This window comes from Cherax quadricarinatus, chromosome 9, assembly GCF_038502225.1.
Source record: "Cherax quadricarinatus isolate ZL_2023a chromosome 9, ASM3850222v1, whole genome shotgun sequence".
In the NCBI taxonomy this organism is placed as follows: Eukaryota; Metazoa; Arthropoda; class Malacostraca; order Decapoda; family Parastacidae; genus Cherax; species Cherax quadricarinatus.
This window is the reverse complement of record NC_091300.1, coordinates 49,774,963-49,797,462: the sequence shown is the minus strand read 5'-3', so window position 1 is coordinate 49,797,462 and position 22,500 is coordinate 49,774,963. Positions and strand designations below refer to the sequence as shown.

General features: G+C 37.7%; 1 protein-coding gene across 1 annotated transcript in view; it reads left to right on the top strand.

Annotated features, from left to right (window-relative positions):
* Positions 1–22,417, top strand: part of LOC138852472 (adenylate cyclase type 8-like) — a 60,742-nt gene extending 38,325 nt beyond the window's left edge. The window contains exons 5-9 of the mRNA XM_070083422.1: positions 5,767–5,873; positions 6,177–6,291; positions 9,637–9,782; positions 11,721–11,922; positions 18,169–22,417. Coding sequence (XP_069939523.1) covers positions 5,767–5,873; positions 6,177–6,291; positions 9,637–9,782; positions 11,721–11,922; positions 18,169–18,392 — 794 coding nt within the window. The 3' untranslated portion in view covers positions 18,393–22,417. The remainder of the gene's footprint in view (positions 1–5,766; positions 5,874–6,176; positions 6,292–9,636; positions 9,783–11,720; positions 11,923–18,168) is intronic.
* The last annotated feature ends 83 nt before the right edge of the window (positions 22,418–22,500 follow it).

The following is a 22,500-nucleotide window of genomic DNA, read 5'->3' as shown; positions in this document are numbered from 1 at the left end:
TAGTTTGCTACATTATTCCATATTTTTTCCCCTTATTTATTCTCGGGTTTTGCCTTTACAGAAAAGTGACGTTTAACTGTAGTTGAGGATATAAGATACACGACTAACGTGTTTGTTACATGCTTAGTTTCCCGGACCTGTTGTCAATCTGAGTACCAAAAATGTTAGTACGTACAGTTGTGTTAACTATTTAAATACATTTTTAACTTATTATGTGTATAAATGTTACCAGAAAGAGAACAGGTGCAGTATTACATTCTTAAACAAACTTATCTCTGAAATATATTTGAATTATTTGCCAATATAGGATAAATATGCTTAATGTCACTTGTAAACAAAGATTATTATAAGCAAGACAGCATCATTTAAGCTTTGTTTACTTACTACTTATTTTTATAGGTGTCTAGTTTTAACATGCAGTACTGAATCTAAAATTTACATTAAATTCTAACTTATAACATTATTTCATCTTTGTTTTGTAATTAAAGATGATAATATGAAAGATAAGGCAAAAAGAGTTTTCAGAGAGAATTAACTGCAGATAATACCAATAATAATGACGTAAATTCTCTGGTGACAGTGAAGGAATAGAAATCTAACATCTTGAAGCGAGTAGCATTTTAACAGAATTTAGAGCACGAAGCAAGTGTTGACAACCTCGTAATAAAGTATCATAGTCTTTATGATTCTTCCCCACAAAGAGGGGAGGTGGTTGACGGTGCAAATAAAAAAAAATGGTTTGATTTCATTACGTACAAAAGAAAACTACTCAAGAAAGAGAAAAGCTGGAAAATAAGATTGATGTAAGAAATAATATGGGCCCCATTAGACGTTAGGTTAGTTTAGATTCGCATCTCCCCCATTGTATATGTTTTCAGTTATGGATAAGACTCCTGCAAAATGAAAGTGGAAAGATTCTAGAGCTGCTAATGCTCAAAATGGAAGTGAGGAGGGAAAAGGGTGGCGTGGAAGCACATTCCAAGAACTTTAACTAATACGGATGCGCTCACATATACAGCTGATTCATCTACAGTCATATATTTCTTTGTTCTAGAAAATTTACCTGAGCACTAATGAGTACGACACGTCTAACACCTGGGTTATATTACTTACCCAATCGTGTCATTACGATTCCGTGAGTCATAATTAAATTTGATTGCAGTAGAAGTAGTGGTCAGGTTTGACGTCAGTGAGGGAAGCGCAGTAGTGGTCATGTAAGCGAAGGTTGGGTTTGTTATTTGAGGGCTGTGGGCGTTTCAAGATTACTCAAGCTAATAATTCAGAGGTATTGAAACTTCCCGTGTTTTGTACTGTTATGCTGGAGATAACAAAAAGAAACGATTTTAAACATCTGCTTTTCTGGAGATGCTCTTCTTTTATAAGAAGAATGGAAAAAGTGAGATGGTTTTGTCTCTTCCATATGCATATTTGTATATAGAAAGCATATATGCAATGTATAGGGAACTTTCGTTGAGCAGATGTTTCTCCTTCACTAGGAACTTTTGGTGAGTGAAACGTCTCCTAAATAAAATTTCTCCATGTTAGATTTTTGCAGCCTCCACGTTGGACTGTAAAGTTTATTTATCTATTGCTGACGAGATCCTTGATGACGGTGGGAGTAGTAGCGACTATACCTTACCTTTGACAAAAGTATGAGAAATGTTTTGGGATATGCTGATGTTTGGTACTAAAAAATTTGTCGATGGTGTGTTCTCTCTCATAGTAGTTGCATAAATCGAAAGTGCTTTCTTTTTTGCAGCAACTGGTAAAGTGTGTTAGAAAGTGCAAACAGGTGAATAATCGTTTCTTGTATGAATACTCGTCTTCAAGATACTGTGTACTACAAATCCCGGTGAATCTAACGAAGAGTCCAACTACTTCGTTACGCTTCGTTACGCTTCGTTAAAATGCATATGGGCTTGCCAACAAGTGTGTAAGCAGTTTATCTCCTTGTTTGCACAGAAAGAATTCCTGAAATGGGAATCTGTCTTTCCTTTCTTCTCCTTCTTGAATTTGACTGATGGCCCTATTTAGCTACTTGGCATAATTCTTACTGTAGTTTCTTGAGGTCCATGTGATTCGCCTGTATATGCCTCTGTTTTGACATATGACACGTTTTAATCTATTTAATTTCCCTATATGGAATTATAAGTAGTATACGCGGCTTGAACTATTATTTGAAAAATGTCATATTGGCAACCATCACCGCCCACCTCATCCACAGGATAATGACCAGTCAGATCACACCAGTTCACCCCACATAGGTAATTTCCCAGTCTTATAAAATCGACCGAGCGGAAGTCAGGAACATTTTCTTGATTGTAATTATTAAGGTAATTCCATGAAATACTGAAACTGAGTGATATGTGATTGCTTTGCCGAAGCTCATCATTTACCTCAAGATTTTTAATTAGTGATTCTTTGTTAGCAAGAACCAAGTCAAGCAGGTTGGTTCTGTATTAATCTGTTTTAAGACAACAATATTGCCTGGACCGTATCAGGAAAGTCGCTGAACTCAAGATTTCCTGTCAAACTAATCCATTAATTTTGTTCAAAGTTAAAATCTCCAATTAACACAACATTTTCGTATCTAGATGCCTTACGAATTTTGTCCCATAGAAGTTTACTGCATTTCCTATCAAGGTTTGGGAGCCAGTAAATCACTCCCAAGATTAGTGTTTTCACATCCCTCCAGAAACTGCAGCCCAACAGATTCAGTGTCCTTAGCTTCTAATTGTACATCTTGTCTAATGTAACAGTTTAAAGTATCTCTGACATACGTACATCGCTACTGCACCACCCTTCCTATTGACCCCATCGGTGTGGAATAATTTATAGCCTTGTATGTGGCATTCAGAAGGCATTTCTCTATCTTTCAGGTTCAACCAGGTCTCTGATATAGCAACAATATCTATGCCTCCTGTACACATACAATTAATCTTAGCTCATCTATCTTATTTCTTAGACTCCTACTATTAGTATAGTAAACCTTAAGGGGGCAAGTCACTCGCTGCCTTATGTCTCTCTTTGTTTGTTGACCATTTCCGTTGCCTTCATTAGTAACTTTATGATGAACATTGCCTTTAAACATATCCTTGACGTATCCTGACGATTTTTGCTTCTTTCATTCCTCATGCTGTAACCTATTTGTTTCCTACACATATAAATACTTCTATGTTTTATCAGTTTAACGTCATAGACAACTCAGTAACGGCCCTCTCTATAGAGTTGGTTAACGCTTCCACCAATGTCCCAGAAAGATGTACCCCATCCCTTGCATATAGATCATGTTAACCATAGAAATTGTCCCAGTTGTCAATGAAGGTACTTCAGGTTCTTTGCAGTACCTGTTTAGCCAGCAATTTGCACAAATTGCCTTAGACATCCATTCAGTGCCCACTTCTCTTCTAGGTAAAATGCTCCATATGATCAGGACCCTCCCTTAGAAATAATTAAATCTACTCCTGTCCTGTACTTATGTAGTACCTCCTGTCTCATGCCTTCCAATATCGTTTGCACCAGAACTGAGGCAGATAATGGGCTTGTTCCCATTTCATTACACGATATTATCCAACCTGTTGACTATGTCACCAATACTAACTCTTGGGAAACATGCCATCTGTCTCACCTTCCTATCTTTGTTACAGAAAGCACGGTCTCACCTGTGAGTCACCGACCACAAGGATAATACTCCCTTTATTAGCAAAGGTACCGTCATCCTCACTGACCAGTGAAGTACATTCGTACTGGAGAACAGGAACTATTTCCTACCTTCAAATCTCCTCTTTTAACCTTCCTCGCTCTGATATTTTTTCCTTTACAGGAAACTCCTACCTACTTGTAACGGCTGGTAATCTGCTTCTCACTGCTGGTAACCTGTTCCTCTTCACTAACTTCAACAACCTCACGTTCATTGCCATACTTAACCAGGAGAATTTTCAGTACCTTACTTTCTCCTTGAGAAGTAAAACTTCTTTCAACACCTTGAACTCAGACTCTAAGACACTACAGAAGCAAGCTATGATGCTCTATAACACTCCACACTAATCCCCCAAACAAACTTAGGTCAAGTACGACCTCTCGTGACCACTGACCTCAGAGAACTGTGTTTCTTAGTGGATGGTGCACCAGTCTGTCATTTTTATTGAAGAAATTATGATATTAATTATCATGTGATAATATGTGAATTTCCATTTTGATTGGCTTCAAACCTTCAGCCCTTATATTTAACCACATCAGAATCTTAATTTGCACTTTACACTATAGCTATAGCGTGCATTTAGTTATTGGAGACTAGAGTTATGCAATGCGGGGATTCCTTTTTCTGATTATACAGCGAACGAAATACAGCTTGTTTAAAGTATACTATACTGCATGCCTGATCTTGGTTTGCAATTCTGGAGTAACAAATAGATGTTTATTTAAATGTTTTAATTATTTTAATGTAAATTTTTCAAATAATTTGAAAATAATGTTAGGATCACCCATTTCTAATGCCTTTTCCAGCTGTTCATTAAAGCAAATAATATATTTTTATAATAATTTGAAAATGATTATGATGGGTGCAAAAATATAAGCTTCCTAAAGATATGTGTAATTTTGAGCAGCTAGGAAATGCATAGTGTTGTTATATTTGTGTGATTTTATATTATTCATTTTGATAAATGTAATACAGTGTTTGTCTTTTTTTATATTATTGCTGGCCACATTAGTTGACTACAGAAATATGAGCAATTTAGAGGCAGGTGTTTATTTTATCAGTTTTAAACATAACAAACGTTTTATTCTGATTGTTAATATAAGTTTTTTAATTGATTTTCCTTGTGAATGTTTTATATAATGTTCTGTGTGTAATTGCGTTTGTGTATTTGGTATATGTAAACTATATGTGTGCATTTAAAAACGTGTGCATACCTATTTTTATAATTTATAAATTAATTATTTGATTGACTATTACTCCTACTGTACTATTATTGCGCCTCATTAAGTTTTGCTTAAACTATCTCCATGACAGAACTCAATACCAGTTATTAACTATAATTAATAGACAAAATAAAACTAAAGGCAATATTTAATTATTACATTTTTATTATTATTATTATTATTATTATTATTATTATTATTATTATTATTATTATTATTATTATTATTATTGATGCAGAACTACTATTACTCCTCCTTCTACTGTAATACTGAACGTTTGCTTCACTATTATTATTATTAAATTAAGGGAAAGCGTTAAAGCCGTATGGAAGATACAGCTCCTGGGTAATGGAAGGGAATGAGGTACCATCTGGATAAGGGGCGGACAAATCTGATTACCTAGTAGGCATCAAAGAAGTTCTCCTGAGGGTCTACAGTGACTCTATACTATAACTAAACTACGACTGTTATTACTACTACAACTACTATTTGTGAGGCTCGTTTATATTTTTAGTTCCCAGCCTAAAAAGCCGCTGATTCATTCCCATTGTTCCGCTAAGCTTCCCGTCCAGCAGACGTTGTTTTTCTCTGTTGTTAGTGGAACCTAAAGTTGCATCTTTGAGCATGCAGGTCTCCCAGAAGTTTTTTTTAGGTTACGAAAAAGTCGTCCTCGTGGTCAGTAAGATTGGAAAAATGTCACTTCCCGTTGGTGTAAGTTGTAATAACATTTGTAAAATTAATCAGGAAAGAGTACATTAATTCCATGCAACGAATTAGAATTTAACATACATTGTGCTGAAATATTTAAGTAAATCTGATAGGCTGTCAATTTAACCACTGTAGCCGACTTCGACGAGCTCTTAGATGAAGATCGCTTTACATGTATTGAAAAAATCAAGACCATTGGCAGCACATACATGGCAGCATCTGGACTTAACCCTACTGAAAAGGTCAGTACAGTATCCTAGCTGCTCAGTTATTGTGAAGTCTTTAACAAGCATGATAAATACATGTTCCTTATTCATTGTTGTTTCGAACATATAAAGTTTAAAAATATATTAATTTCAGAAAACAGCGCTAAGTCTTTATGGATCATATATAGCCTTATTCATTAAAATATAAATCAAAATATTCCTTTCCTGTAATGATTATTTTGTGACTCGGAACTTTCTCACAACTGAAATCAGAATAACAAGATGAAAACTGCATAATTATTCATTCTCAGCCCTGAGCATAAGATTTTTCTATTACAGGATGTTGAAGACAGCCACGCCCACTTGTGTGCCCTGGTAGACTTCGCTCTTGAGATGAAAGCTCGACTGGAGGAGGTTAATAAGCATTCTTTCAATAACTTCAGACTGAGAGTAGGTATGTACTTTATAATTTTTAATCTACACATCATATTAAGAATTCCCCGTGAGTTGTTGCCAGATGCATTATATATGTATGCAGTGTTGGTGTTAGGAACATTAATTGTATGTTGCATCTGTTGTGAACAGTGATGATAATCCATTATTTTGCGGTTCTTCTCCTGAAAACTGTGTTGAAATTACGACTCCTCCAATCATACCACAACTGTTCACACTACATCTCTATTTTCCTGACATCACCATAATTCCTCAGATCATTTCACAACTTCTCAGACCATACCACAACTCCTCGGCAAGTCTGGATAATTACTCTGTGACAGGCTGGTCTTTGACATACACAGTCCTGGGGAATATTATAAGTCGTCTTCGACGAAAAACCGGGAGATGTACTCTTAAATTTTAGGTTGCAAAAATATTCATGAACTGCTGATTTCATCGAAGCATTTCTCAGAATTGAGTTACAGGAGGAAGATTGCGTTTTAGGCGTTTTATGTGGCGTGCCTACCTAATCAACTTCTTAAAAGACACACATGCCTTTTTACAAGGTAATATAATGTTCCATACAATGAGGTTTCTATCTAAATAGTTTAAATGAATAATACCATAGCAGAGAATAATTTTAATACAATGTTTCGCACAAGGCTTGGCTTTATCAGGTACACAGGAATGAGTAAATACACTGCCACATAAGCCAAACGAGCACCATGAACTCAGACTCAGAGAAAGACAGGTCAAATACGAAGTTATGAACTTGAGACATCAAGTTAAGGTGACGTCTGGTACTGGTGAGATTAAGAGGTGGGGATAAAATGAAATGTTTATCCTGTTTATTTCATTAATCATGGATAATGTGGACAATAGGTCGAGCCAATATATGCATTTTTTTTCACTCATTGGTATCGATGAGGTTAATCACTGCGATTGTGTTCTTCCAAAATTCTTGATGCGAGAATGAAGGTTGTGACTGAGTATGCATGCATTCTTAGTTTCATTTCCTGCAGGCATATTTATTTTCCTGAAAGAGTGTCTGAAGGGTTTTGTCGGTCTCCCCGATATAGAATTTATCGGATCTGCTACAAGGCATGCTGTATACTCCAACTATGTAAAAACCTCTGGTTTTAAGGTTTCTCTTGAACTCTTATTGCTTCGGTGTTAAGGACTGCTACATTAATGTTGGCTTTTCGGAGAATCGGGGCAGTGGCGACGGCAATCTGCCCAGTAATCTGTCCTAGATGCACTAGAAGACAAAAAGAATGCAGATGTAATATATACAGACTTTGCAAAAGCCTTCGACAAGTGTGACCATGGCGTAATAGCGCACAAAATGCGTGCTAAAGTAATAACAGGAAAAGTGGTAGATGGATCTATAATTTCCTCACAAACAGAACACAAAGAGTAGTAGTTAACTGAGTAAAGTCTGAGGCGGCTACGGTGAAAAGCTCTGTTCCACAAGGCACAGTACTCGCTCCCATCTTGTTTCTAATCCTCATATCTGACAAAGACATGGATGTCAGCCACAGCACCGTGTCTTCCTTTGCAGATGACACCCGAATCTGCATGACAGTGTCTTCCATTGCAGACACTGCAAGGCTCTCAGGCGGACATCAACCAAATCTTTCAGTGGGCTGCAGAAAACAATATGAAGTTCAACGATGAGAAATTTCAATTACTCCGATATGGTAAACATGAGGAAACTAAAACTTCATCAGAGTACAAAACAAATTCCTTCCACAAAATAGAGCGAAAAACCAACGTCAAAGACCTGGGAGTGATCATGTCGGAGGATCTCACCTTCAAGGAACATAACATTGTGTCAATCGCATCGGCTGGAAAAATGACAGGATGGATAATGAGAACCTTCAAAACTAGGGGTGCCAAGCCCATGATGACACTCTTCAGGTCGCTTGTTCTGTCTAGGCTGGAATATTGCTGCACACTAACAGCACCTTTCAAGGCAGGTGAAATTGCTAACCTAGAAAATGTACAGAGAACCTTCACGGCGCGCATAACGGAGATAAAACACCTCAATTACTGGGAGAGCTTGAAGCTCCTGAACCTGTACTCCCCGGAACGCAGGCGGGAGAGATACATGATTATACACCTGGAAAATCCTAGAGGGACTAGTACCAAACTTGCTCACGAAAATCACTCACAACGAAAGCAAAAGACTCGGCAGACGATGCAACATCTCCCCAATGAAAAGCAGGGGTGTCACTAGCACGTTAAGAGACAACACAATAAGTGTCAGGGGCCCAAGACTGTTCAACTGCCTCCCAGTGGCTGCCTTCAAGCAGGCACTGGACAAGCACCTGAAGTCGGTACCTGACCAGCCGGGCTGTGGCTCGTACGTTGGACTGCGTGCAGCCAGCAGTAACAGCCTGGTTGATTAGGCTCTGATCCACCAGAAGGCCTGGTCATAGACCGGGCCGCGGGGGCGTTGACCCCCGGAACTCTCTCCAGGTAAACTCCAGTGGGGGGGGGACCAGTCGTCAATATATGTTGGTATACTCGTTAGATATGATGTGTAAGAGGAAGACTTCATGTTCGTAGGAGTCAATAATGTGTGTTGGGAACTTTAAGTTGAATACCTTCTCACTGTAATTTTGTTCTTTTAAAAGATGTTCATCACTGTAAATTCGGCTTGAGGTCATAGTGGGAGAAGTATGATGTTACATGTATACAAGTAAAATTAATCAAAAAATATTGTTTTTATATATGTTTTAGGGAAAAATATGATTTTTCTGTTAATATTTTTTTACATATATGTATATGGAAAATAAATATGATATGCACTACCAACTCAGATACATGTACTGCAGTGATAGCAGCGCGTCGTCGACACCATGCCTAACCCTTCTAGGGTAGGGTAGGTGCCTGAGCCCGAGCTTACAGCTCACAAGACTGTCATACCCATTAGCCCCCTTGTGGCGGGGATGACAGACCAGAGAGGCCTAGCTTGTGGCTAGGCCTGGGGACAGTTGGTCCCAAAGATGAGAAGGTACTTGTGCCTCCTCCCATGGGAGACTTAGGTCTCAGACAGTCCCTAAAGAGGGAGCCAAGGCCGGGCCACCACTTGGAAAAGGCCCGGGCCGGGAGAATACCGGCGAATCTTTAATAATAATTAATAATGATAGCAGCGTAATTATGGTAGTCCAAAATTTAATTTTGGTTCTTAATGTAAATAAAAACCTCACATTTATATTCAGCGTTCCTTAATCAACTGTTTCTTTTTTTTCTCTCTCATTTTGAAATTTCTGAACTTTCAGTATTTTGATCATTTTGCATACTGTGGTAAGAAAAAAAAGGCATGTGCGATTATATTTTTTCCAATCTTATATTGCAGGCATCAGTCATGGACCTTTAGTAGGAGGTGTAATTGGGGCCAAAAAACCAGTGTTTGATGTCTGGGGTAACACTGTTAACGAGGCCTCCAGGATGGATTCAACAGGGGCCAGCGACACCATTCAGATACCAAAAGAAACTGCTCAGGTATGCTATAGAAAGGCACCGGAAAATGTGTAATAAAAAATGAAGAAAATGTGACACACAGTGGAAAATGCCATTCTATTTCACCATCCCATTCCAAACCCAAATATTTATTTTCATGCACATTACCTTTCATTCTGGTGACCCGACAACATTTAACTTCAACATTACATACACACAACTGTCCTCACAGTGTTGTCACACACCACCTCACTGAACCATTCTATCGAGCACATTAACGGTACTAACTACCCTCACACAACCCTTCACTACACTCTAACTTTCACTACATTCACGCAAAACTTCACTACGCTCACGTAAATTTCACTACCCTCCCACAGCCCTTCACTACACTCAGCAACCCTTCACTACACTTTCACAAACTTTCACAACACTCACACAAACCTTCACTACTCAGACACAACCTTTCACTTCCGGCTCACACCACTTACACTCGCAAGTAGTCTTTATATCTATTCCATATACAGAGCTCATCATATGTTACACTTGTAAAGGTTGGCCTTCAATAGGGATAAGTGATGTCGCCATAGTTGTTTAACATATTTATAGATGAGGTTGTAAGACAGGTGAATGCTGGGGTGTTGGAAAGAGGTGTGGGATTGGAAGATGAAGAATATCTGAAAACATTCACTTCTTTCATACTCCTTCTCCCCAATTTGATATCCAATTTTTCTTTATCTAAATCATTTGATACCCTCATCACCTTACTCTTTTCTATGTTCACTTTCAACTTTCTACCTTTACACACACTCCCAAACTCGTCCACTAACCTTTGCAATTTTTCTTTAGAATCTCCCATAAGCACAGTATCATCAGCAAAAAGTAACTGTTTCAATTCCCATTTTGTACTTGATTCCCCATAATTTAATCCCACCCCTCTCCCGAACACCCTAGCATTTACTTCTTTTACAACCCCATCTATAAATATATTAAACAGCCATGGTGGCATTACACATCCCTGTCTAAGACCTACTTTTACCGGGAAGTAGTCTCCCTCTCTTCTACACACCCTAACCTAAGCCTCACTATCCTCATAAAAAGTCTTCACAGCATTTAGTAACTTACCACCTATTTCATATACTAGCAACATTTGCCACATTGCTCCCCTGTGCACTCTATCATATGCCTTTTCTAAATCCATAAATGTAATAAAAACTTTCCTACCTTTATCTAAATACTGTTCACATATATGCTTCAATGTAAACACTTGATCTACACATCCCCTACCCACTCTAAAACCTCCATGCTCATCCGCAATCCTACATATATATATATATATATATATATATTATATATATATATATTATATATATATATATATTTTATGTATATATATATATATGTATGTATATATATATATATATATATATATATATATATATATATATATATATATATATATATATATTTTATGTATATATATTTTTTTTTTTTTTTTTTTTCAACAAGTCGGCCGTCTCCCACCGAGGCAGGGTGACCCAAAAAAGAAAGAAAATCCCCAAAAAGAAAATACTTTCATCATCATTCAACACTTTCACCACACTCGCACATTATCACTGTTTTTGCAGAGGTGCTCAGAATACAACAGTCTAGAAGCATACACATATAAAGATACACAACATATCCCTCCAAACTGCCAATATCCCAAACCCCTCCTTTAAAGTGCAGGCATTGTACTTCCCATTTCCAGGACTCAAGTCCGACTATATGAAAATAACCGGTTTCCCTGAATCCCTTCACTAAATATTACCCTGCTCACACTCCAACAACATATATATATATATATATATATATATATATATATATATATATATATATATATATATATATATATATATATATATATATATATATATATATATATAAAATCTAATTAATCAGCTTCAGATGATAAGTTATGGATATATGGCTAACTTTCAGATCTTAAACTTTCGAGGGTTCAGGCTTCAATATCGAGGAAAAATCTCTGTTAAGGGTAAAGGAGAGATGGATACTTACTTTGTTCTTGGACGCAAAGCTTCACGCCAGATGCCCTTCAGTCGACATCCATCCACTTACAATTCTCTGGCTGAAGTAGTATACGGGATGGTACAAGCACGCAAGAAGCAAACTATAAAGAGAAGTAAGTGATTTTTTACACTGACATATTAAAAGATATTAAGAGTGAGCTTCATATTCTAAATCTAAACAAGGCTTGAGTAAAAAAATTTTTAGGTAACATAGCAAATGCTATGTTATCTAAAAAAGGGAGGAGGTGGTGGAATGAAAACCTGCAACTATCCTGTCACATGACATGTCATGATTTGTGAATAGATAGAGGCCTGATACGATTTTTGCACTGTTGAGACTGCTGGTCTTTTTTTCAGTTTTATGTGTATGTAATATAGAAGGTAAGTCTTATTAAGCAATTCTACTTACACCCAGTAAGCTATTATGCATTATTTTCTATTTTTCTTAATAGCTCTTATTCCCATAATAGTAATTTTTCAGTTTAGGCCAGGTTTAAGAACTGACGCTTAGTGACGCTCGTGTAGTGATAGGCTTTAAGCCCTATTAACAAACAGTCAACTGGTTAAATTAATCATACACAAGTTTTCAGGTCTCTCTACAGTCTACACTGATGTACTTCATATTTTCATGTTATTTCTGTTAATGTTTCCAAGTATCATCACCTATGCACCACCAGTAGTGATTATAGTAAACTTTCTGCACATGTACACTGCAAAAATATACATCCTACCGCTTATATATCCTACCTTTGAACCGCTAAATAAAATTATTCACAGATTTACATAATTAAATATTAAGTTTTTTGTTTATGAAAGAGATGGGTATAAATCGACTAGGAAAATCTTCATTCACACATATACACCTCGTGGTGAGCGTGAATCACATGATGCTCTAACCCAAGGATCACCATATCCTACAAGAATCATGCACTCAGCTGAGATAGGTGTTTTACCATGATCCGAGAACATACGGTGGTGTGAGTGCCTCTGAGCTAATTTCATTCTACTCCCCGTTTGGTGTACTAGCCTCCACAAGCAGCATATATCGTATTGTAACCATGAACGAGTGGTATTTAATCAATAACAACACAGCAACTAGAAGTGTTGTTATATGAGAATCTTTCCATTATTTGCTCTGAACACATGTTGCATTAATCCTGACCGGTTTGCTGAAAGAACTTCTGATCTGCCTAATTACATTTTAGTAAAACACGGGTAGTTGCTTTTTGTACAGGAACTGCAAAGTTAGTACTATTCTTGAAAGATCTGATGTAGTAGGCCCGGTGTACGAATGATTGGCATTCCGTTATTTGCAACCAACTTATCAATAATTTTAGTCCCGCTCTAAGCTTGTACTGTCGAATCAAGTGTAACTGATGTATGGTGAACATTGTTGTTAATCCTATACCATGGAATGCTAATTTTCCAGTGAACATTTGTTTATCGTAGCCATCATTGTCAGCCATCCACTGTGTGAATGTTTGGTATGAAGGAAGTGGTCAATTTTCCAAACTCTCCTCTTCAATGACTGAATGCATGAATAAACTTTGTCGTTTGAAACTGAAAGACGAAGCTGAAAATTTTTTTCCATGTGCCATTGTAATTCAAAAACACTGTTTATCCCTGTGCTGCTTAATCCAAAGACAGTCGGTGTATTTACTCTCCTCGTCTTCAGAGGCTGTAATATTGCTTGACTTATAGTAACCTGCTTGATGTCACTTCTTGATATCAATGTTTCTTCAGACTTACAAAAAAGTGGAGTTAAATACTGTCTCTCCCATTCTAGATCTTTGATGTCATTAATGGATATTCCTCATGTGTTATCTTGCTTCTTTAATTTCCTATTAAACAATCTTAGCAGCAGAGCTGACACTCATATTTGTCTTTTGTGTATTGAATTCTCCACCTTCCCCCATCTCTTTTTTACACAGGGTTTGACAAGGTTAAGGATCCCTAGCTTTATTGACAAGCTATTTACGGTGTATGCCGGTGAGGATTGTGTTCTTGTTGTAGATTGAGGATGTGTCCAGAGAATGCTTTCACTTGGTTGTCAACATCCCCTTGGAGAAGAGCATTCCAATCGGTGGTGGCGAGCTCAGAGCAGAGGGCTGGCCAATTACCTCTTTCCCATAGCCAGGTTGTGCGTGTGGACTCCTCACCTCGTTCTGTTGGGATCTTAAGTGTCGTAAAACAGCCTTGTGGTCAGACGATCCAACGAGCCGAGGGTTGACAAGTGACTATGCCTTCTGCCAGATCACTCACTACTGCCTCTCTCTCTCTCTCTCTCTCTCTCTCTCTCTCTCTCTCTCTCTCTCTCTCTCTCTCTCTCTCTCTCTCTCTCTCTCTCTCTTACACAGGGTTTGACAAGGTTAGGTTAAGGTTCCCTTGCTTTGTTGACAAGCTATTTACAGGTTAAGGATTCCTAACTTTATTGACAAACTAAGAACTGTTACCTACATCAGCTCATTTGAAAGCATTTTTATTGTTATGAGACATACAAGTAGTGAACAGGATGAAGTTGGACCCATCTGTGAGCCAGCATTTTCATTTGATCAACTGACTTTATCTCGCTGACATCATAATGCTCTATGAATGTGTTCCATACTCGAGTCATCCTGGGGATAAATGATCTCAGATGAAGTGATGTTCTGGAGAAGGGTACAACCAGAGTGAAGTTGCTGCTTTCTGCCCGTCTTGTGGCATAGAAGCTTGCTTCACGCTGTCCTCGAAGTGGATCCAAGTGCGGTACTTTGATAGTATTGGCATTGTACATAACAATAAGGCCACCCACCTCCCTCCTATGCTGAAGGCTCTGCTGAAATGACAGATCTATCCAGGATTGGTCCAGGCAAGAGATGAGACGTCTTGCTCTGTTCTCTACTCTGTCAAGCAGTCGCAGATGAGAGGGGGGGCAGGCAAACCAAGGAAGTGGAGCATACTCAAGGTGTGAGCGTACTTGTGCGTCCAACAGAACCTTGCAACCCCTACTGTCAAGTAGATGCGAGATACGTCAAAGTGCTGTAAGCTTCCTGGCTGCCTTTTTTGCAGGATTTACAACGTGGTTTTTCATGGTCAGTTTGGAGTCAAATTTCACCCCAAGGATATCAATTTCTTCAACAGGTGCCAACACCCTCCCATTTATCCTTACTTATACACCAGCATTACCATTATGGTGCCTAGAAATCATCGTCATTTGTGTTTTCTCAGGTCCAAATGTTACTTGCCATCTATTTCCCCAAGCTGATATAGCTCTTAACTGGTGGTTGATGTAGCTTAGAGCTGCTGACATTTCTTCTCTTGGATAAGTGAATGTCAGTGTACAGTCGTTTGCATATGCATAGGATTCTGGGATGAGCTGAAGAAGGTCATTGAAGTAGACATTCCATAACAATGGTCCCAGCACACTTCCTCCTGGAACACTTGCCCCAATAGGATGTCTTGCTGATTCCGTTCCATTGAGAACTACCCTTAGAGATCTACCATGAAGGTAATCACTGAGGAGACATAGCGTAGAGCCTGCAATTCCCAGAGTTTGCAGTTTTGCTAAGAGGCCCTGGTGCCACACCCGGCCGAAAGCACCAGCAATGTCCAGTGCTACCACACAGCTGACTTTGGATTCATCCAGTGACTGGTGCCACTTAGTGGAGAGGTTTAACAACAGATCAGCAGCAGAGTAACCCTTCCTGAAGCCATACTTACGGTCACAAAGTAGTGAGTGCTAGTTAAAAAACTCTGTCATTTGTCTTGAGATTATTGTCTCAAGGAGCTTGCCAGTGATTGACAGGAGTGACACTGGTTTGTAGTTGCTGATTTCTGCTCTGCTCTTCTTTTCGTGAACAGGGACTACATTTGCCTCTTTCCACAGAGAAGGTCATTTACACTGTATTCGCAATGCCGAAAGATGTCGTTGACACCATAATGCTCTACGAATGTGTTCCATACTCGAGTCATCCTGGGCATAAATGATCTCAGATGAGGTGATGTTCTGGAGAAGGGTACAGCCAGAGTGAAGTTGCTGTTTTCTGCCCGTCTTGTGGTATAGAACTTGCTTCACACTGTCCTCGAAGTGGATCCAAGTGTGGTACTTTGACAGTATTGGCCTTGTACATAACAGTAAGGCCACCCACCTCCCTCCTGTGTTGAAGGCTCTGCTGAAATGACAGATCTATCCAGGATAGGTCCAGGCAAGAGATGAGACGTCTTGCTTGGGGTTGCTGAATTCGATAATGGCAGTAGAGTTTTCAGTTTGTATATACAGATAGCTTTAATAAAGATTAGAATTTTATTTTTAAATTATTTAATACTTAACGAAAGGAGCTGTATCAACAACGACCACGTGACGATATTGTAACTTTTATTTTGTCATGTTTTTTCCAGATTAACATGAGCTCTTTACGAAGAGTCTGCTTAAACAATCCCAATGAATTTTGGTATATTTGTGGCGAATACTCTTTGCAAAACCATAGAAAAATATCTCAGGTTTTGTAAAACAAGCTTATCTTGCTTATTTTGGAGTGGCGTTTGGAGAACAATGCAAGTCTTGGGTTCCCTATATGCTTTGCAAAATCTATGTAGAATGCAAACGAGAGTGGTAAAATAAGCAAAGAAAAAGTTTAAACTTCGGTGTGTCTATGGTGTGGAGAGAACCTAAAAACCACCACGATGATTGTTATTTCAGTATAGTGAATGTGAAAGGTTTCAATCGATACAAGAAAGTCTAGTGGGAATATCCTGATTTATAGTCAGCAAGGAGACCTGTACCCCACAGTGAAGACGTTCCCATACAAGTGTTTACAGCACTGCCTGACCTTCCGTTGTCAGATGTTGAAGAAACTCAAGATTTAGGATGTAATAAAGTAAAAGGACACACGTGCAACTAATGTGACATTTTACTGTGGCAACGTTTCGCTCTCCATGACCTTTGTCAAGCCGTTACAAACAGTACATGGACACCGAGGGTATATATAGGCTCAGAGTGAGGTGCAATACTAGTGGTAGTAGTAGTAGTAGTAGTGACATAAGTTGTAGTAGTAGTAGTAATACAATATGGTAGAGCAATTAACTCGTGCATGAGTAAAAGGATATAAAAGCTATTACTTGGGTAACATAAAAATAGGTTAGACAAATATAGACTGGATAGAGAAGGCCTGTTTCAGTGTTCACTCTCTGTAATGTGCTTTGTGTAGTAATAACAGGAGAGACTATGTGATGGCAGGGTTTACTCTTTTCAGGAAGATTCTTACTAAGACTTCAGAGATGGTGAAGCTGCCTTTGTATTCGAAACAGCGATTAGTGCTGATTCGAGGCACTTGCGTCTGCGGAAATTAGTTTCTTTGATCACTAATTGGGCGTCCTGCTGTTTCACCTACATAAATCTTGTCGCAGCCTCCACAGGGTATTGTGTAAACTCCTGCATTGACTGGTTCGTGGTGCTTTGATTTTGTCCTGGTTAGATCCTTTATTGAAGTGCTGGAAGCGATGACGACTCTGGTGTTAGCTTGTGAAAGTACTTTAGAAACGTTCAGTGCAACCTGGCTGTTGGGAAGAATTATAACTTTGTTGGAAGTGGTATTGGTGCGTGAAGAATTAATTCTTCCCAACAGCCAGGTTGCACTGAACGTTAAGAGACTGAACTTAAGAGACTGAACACCACCCAACCAGGCAGAAAGACTTACCACCTCAAAACTGTTTCTGCTGTCTCCAGTGTTGTTATCGCCAGTATTTAATTGAAGAAACCTGTTGTGCACTCGCCATGTGATACCAGTATTTTCCTATCCTATCTAAAACTGAATTTATCCAGCTTGAATCCATTGTAGAGTTTTTTGTTAGATGGGAATACTCAATACCCTATTTATATCTCATCATTATTTCTTCTTCTTGTATACCTCAGTCTTGTTCTTACTCATTTTATGCCTTTCAGGAGACTGTAGTTTCAGTGCTTTAAATCTATCTTACTAGTAAAGATTCCTTATTCAGTGATATAATTTTGCTACCCTTCTGTTTAAATTATCTAATGCATTTATATCCTCTAGTATGAACACCAGAATCTAAAGGAGGCTTTATTATATAAAGCCAGGTTAACCTGAAACCATTGGACATAACTGAAATAGAAAGTGACGTACTTCAAAAAAGGTCCTCATTTTTTTTACGTGGTTTCTTTACGCATTAACTATTCCAGAAAAAAATCATCCACAAAATGCTGAATAAACTGGGGTCCTATTTGTGTATTAGGTGATTCCTCCTAAGATGTTCACAGTCTTCTTTAGGTTTCGGAACATCAGTAGCTATAACATTGCATTTAAGGAATTACAACAGTAAATAATATTTGCGTTTTCTTCATCGATATCATTAATTTTCAGGTAATACTACAGTAAAGAGAGATCGTCAACGGAAAGTATCGCCTTCAGAGACAGGAACATCTACTGCGTCTAGTGGACTTGGTAGCCGAGACTTCACCCCAGGACTGTCTCGGAGAGGAGGCAGACTTGAAAAAACTGCATCCTCACACCATAACCTCCGTAGCCTATCTAGAGATGACCATCGCCAAGAGATTCAAACCAGAGGACATGATGAAGCTGTTTAGCTTTTAGTATGGTAGGTTCATAAGGAGATAAACACAAGCTTTACAGATTAAGCTAGGAGGCTGAGCAGCAAAACCACTACACATGGAAAGCCAAAGCTCGACTGTGTAGAAGTGTGAGGCTGTGCACCTCTTCCTTAATAAATCTTCACTCCAGAGTTTGAGAAAAACATGCACAATGTTAATTATGAAGTTGTAGCAGATAACTGCTCAAATAAGTTTTTGTAATAAAATGTTAGAAGTAGTCTTCAGGGTAAGATGTACAACCGAAAATATATGTTTCGTCTCATAATCATGGACAAAGTTACCAATATTGTTTACAATAAAACTGTGAACTAAATCCAAGTAAGAGGATGAGCAGCATACTCAAGTTTATGAAGTAAAATTTATAGCTAAGGTACATTATATTATTCTTGCCAGTTTAGGATAAAGTCAAAATTGGCCAGTAAATGGACAAGTATCTAATATCAATCCTTCAATGTCATGACACTGTGGATAGAGTAAGGAGACAAAAATTAATTTACATGGAACCTTTGCTGACGATTTTTCTCCACTCAATGTTCTTTATCAAGCCCACAGTGTAAATGATAGTTCGTCAATAAAGGTTCTATATAACTGCATTTCTGTCTATCATTACGTTGAACACTCATACGTTGCATACCTACATCGTGGAAAAGTGCATCACCACATCAGTTAGGTTTGACCAGTGAACTGAATGGGTGAACATGGGAACAAATGCACCCGGGTTACAGGGGCTATGACAAGGCATTTAAGGACCCTCTCTTCCCGACATCGTATATCCACTACACCTTCACAGCATATTGTCTGGCCCATCGGATCAATCTTTGGTAAGGCGGTACATGTGCTCGTTCTTGACTATATGTACCGTAAAGTTGAGAACTAACTTAGCTAAAACACTAAGTTTAAAATAAAACAAAGCGTCATTATCAATATATATCGAAGATAATCATCAATTTAAATACATGCTGATGATTTGGACAAGGTCGTGTTCCTCAGCCCAAGCAAACTGTTATATAAACGAAGCTCCTATATGAGAGCAATGCAAACCTATCACCTAGATAAAGGTAAATAACAAATATTTAGTAGGACAGTAATAAGATATTAAACATTGAATGGATAAACATTTAATCAAAAAATTATTTATTCAAGTGAAGCAAGTACGACAATCAAGAGAATATTGCAACGCAAAGTGCAATAAATTACAACAATTAACTGTTACTTAGCAAACACAACTTATCTTGTGTGCATACACATATACTATTGACCGTTATTTATAAAGTCTAAACAGAAAATAATGAACAGCATAAGTAACATACAAAAGAGAATAATTTACATAGAGGTGAAAAATGTATATATATAATTATATATATATCGTGCCGATTAAGCCGAACCGGCGTGTTTGACATGTTTAACAAGAGTCTCCCATATAAGAAGAATGAAAATTACTTTTTGCCTTAAATCAGCGGAAATCAATCTGAGCATAACGAGAAATATATATATCATAGATTTCAAGGAATATTAAATAAATTTACATTGACTTCAGTATATATATAGCAGAATTTAGCTAAAAGAAAATTGGCTTAGTTCCTGAGAGGTTAGGTTGGTTTTCTAACTTAATTTTAGTACAAAAATATATCTTTATATTATTGTCAACTAAGAAAAATTTGCTATCATTCCGGATGAGAATATTTTGGGGGGGAAAATTTAATTTTAAGGGAGTTCGGTCTATTCGACAATTTCGGCTTATTAGGTATATATATCGTGTCATATAAGCTAAACTGGTGAGTTTAGCAAGACCTTTTTCTGTCAAATAGCCAGAGTAAAAATTAATTTCAGCCATAGCTCCGCCAAATTGAATCTGAGCGTAACGAAAAAATATGTATATTTTTAATAATATTACATAATTGTAAACTGACCTGTGATATCAAGAGAGATGCATTTACAGGCAAATCGAAAGAGGAGATAGGCAGTTAAGAAATTAATATATTAAATTAAAAAGAGAAATTGAAAAGGGAATGAGAAAAGGGATTTGAGGATTAGCCCAAAAGGTTTCTTTTAGGTATGTAGAGGTAAGATTAGGAGACAAGAGAGACTCACTCAAATGCTACTCGGTTCAGCGATAAAGATATGAATAGAATCTTTAACACTATTTCCTCTCAGTTTTTACACTGAAAGATACTAGCGAAATTCCAGAAATAATAAATTATGTAGATAAGGAAGATCAGCCACTAGTGACATATAGATAAATTAAAATCCAACAGATACTCGGGCCCTGATGAACTATTTACAAGAGTGTTAATGGAATGTAAGGAGGAACTTAGCAAACCCTTGGCTAGTCTTTTCAAATTGGCATAGTACCAGATAAGTGGGAAATACCTATCTACATAGCAGGTGACAAGTCCTTAGCTTTGAATTATAAACCAATTAACATAACTTCCACTGTGGTAAAACTGATGGAATCAGTAATTGCCGAGGCTAGTCGATGCCACACTAAAAGACAAACTGATTAATGAATCTCATCACGGTTTCACAAAGGGGCGTTCCGGCTTTTCAAATTTACTAACTACTTTCACTAAGGTATCAGAGGAGGTAAATCATCGTCATCAACATGATATTGTGTACTTGGACTTTAGTAAAGCTTTTAATAGAGATTCGCATCGGAGGTTCTTGAAGAAAGTAGAAGCACACGAAACAGGAGAAATTTTTAACTGGATAGAGAAGTGGCTGACAGATAGGAAACAGAATTGGCATAAATGGAGAGGAATCAGACTGGGGACGTGTCACAAGTGGTGTTCCACACGGGTCAGTATCGGGCCCTTTGTTTTTCACAGTTTACATAAACAACATAGATGAGGGAATCAATTGCGACATTAGTAAGTTTGCCGACGACACAAAAATAGGCCGTTGAATTAATTCTGACAAGGACACTAGAACGCTACAGGAAGATTTGAATAGATTGATGCAGTGGTCGGAGAAGTGGGAGATGCAATTTAATATAGACAACTGCAAAGGTCTAAGAATTGGAAAGGAAAATCACCTTGGGCTCTTATAAACTAAATAATGCAGATCTTAATCACTCTACAAAAAAAGATTTAAGAGTTCTGGTTAGCAGTACTTTAAAATCAAGACAACAGTGGTTAAATGTTTGCAATAAAGCGAATAGAATTCTTGGTTTCATATGAAGAAGTATAATTAAGAGGAGTCCTCAGATTATTCTTCAACTCTATACATTGTTGGTTAGGCCTCATTAAGATTAAGCCACACTCTTCTGGTCACAGTGTTACACAATGGATATAAATAAGCTGGAAAACGTACAAAGAAGGATGACTAAATTGATACTATGTACCAAAAATCTTTCCTAAGAGGATTGACAGAGGGCCCTGAATCTGCACTCTCTAGAAAGGCATTTTCAAGGGACTAAGAAATTACCTGGGTGGTCTTAAATTGGAACGGCCTGACTATGGGTCAGGTAGTTGGTGTTGGTTGCCAATATGATGTTTTCCAGAGCATAATTCTAGCTGCCCAGACAACTTTTGTTTCAAGAAGGGAAATTAGATCAACCCAAAATGATCCCAAATGGATAAACAATTGTTTAAAACATCTGATTGGTCAAAAGAGAGGCATATATAGACGCATCAAAAGAAGGGATGGGCAATTAAGAAATCAATATATTTAATTAAAGAGAGAAATAAAAAAGGAAATAAAAGCTGAAAGAGATTATGAGGCTAAAGTGGCAAAGGATTCGAAGACTAACCCAAGAGGTTTATTTCAGGTATATAGAAATAAGATTAGGGACAAGATAGACCCACTCAAAAGTAACTCAGGTCAGATCACTGACAGTGATAAGGAAATGTGTGAAAATTTTAACTTTTATTTCCTCTCAGTTTATATGCAGGAAAATAATAGCGAAATTCCAGAAATAATAAATTACGTACAACAGGACGATAATAAACTATGCACGACTAGGGTAACAAGTGACATGGTCCTCAGACAAATAGAGAAATTAAAACCGAACAAATCCCCAGGTCCTGATGAACTTTTTGCAAGGGTTTTAGAGGAATGTAAAGAGGTGCTTAGCAAACCTTTGGCT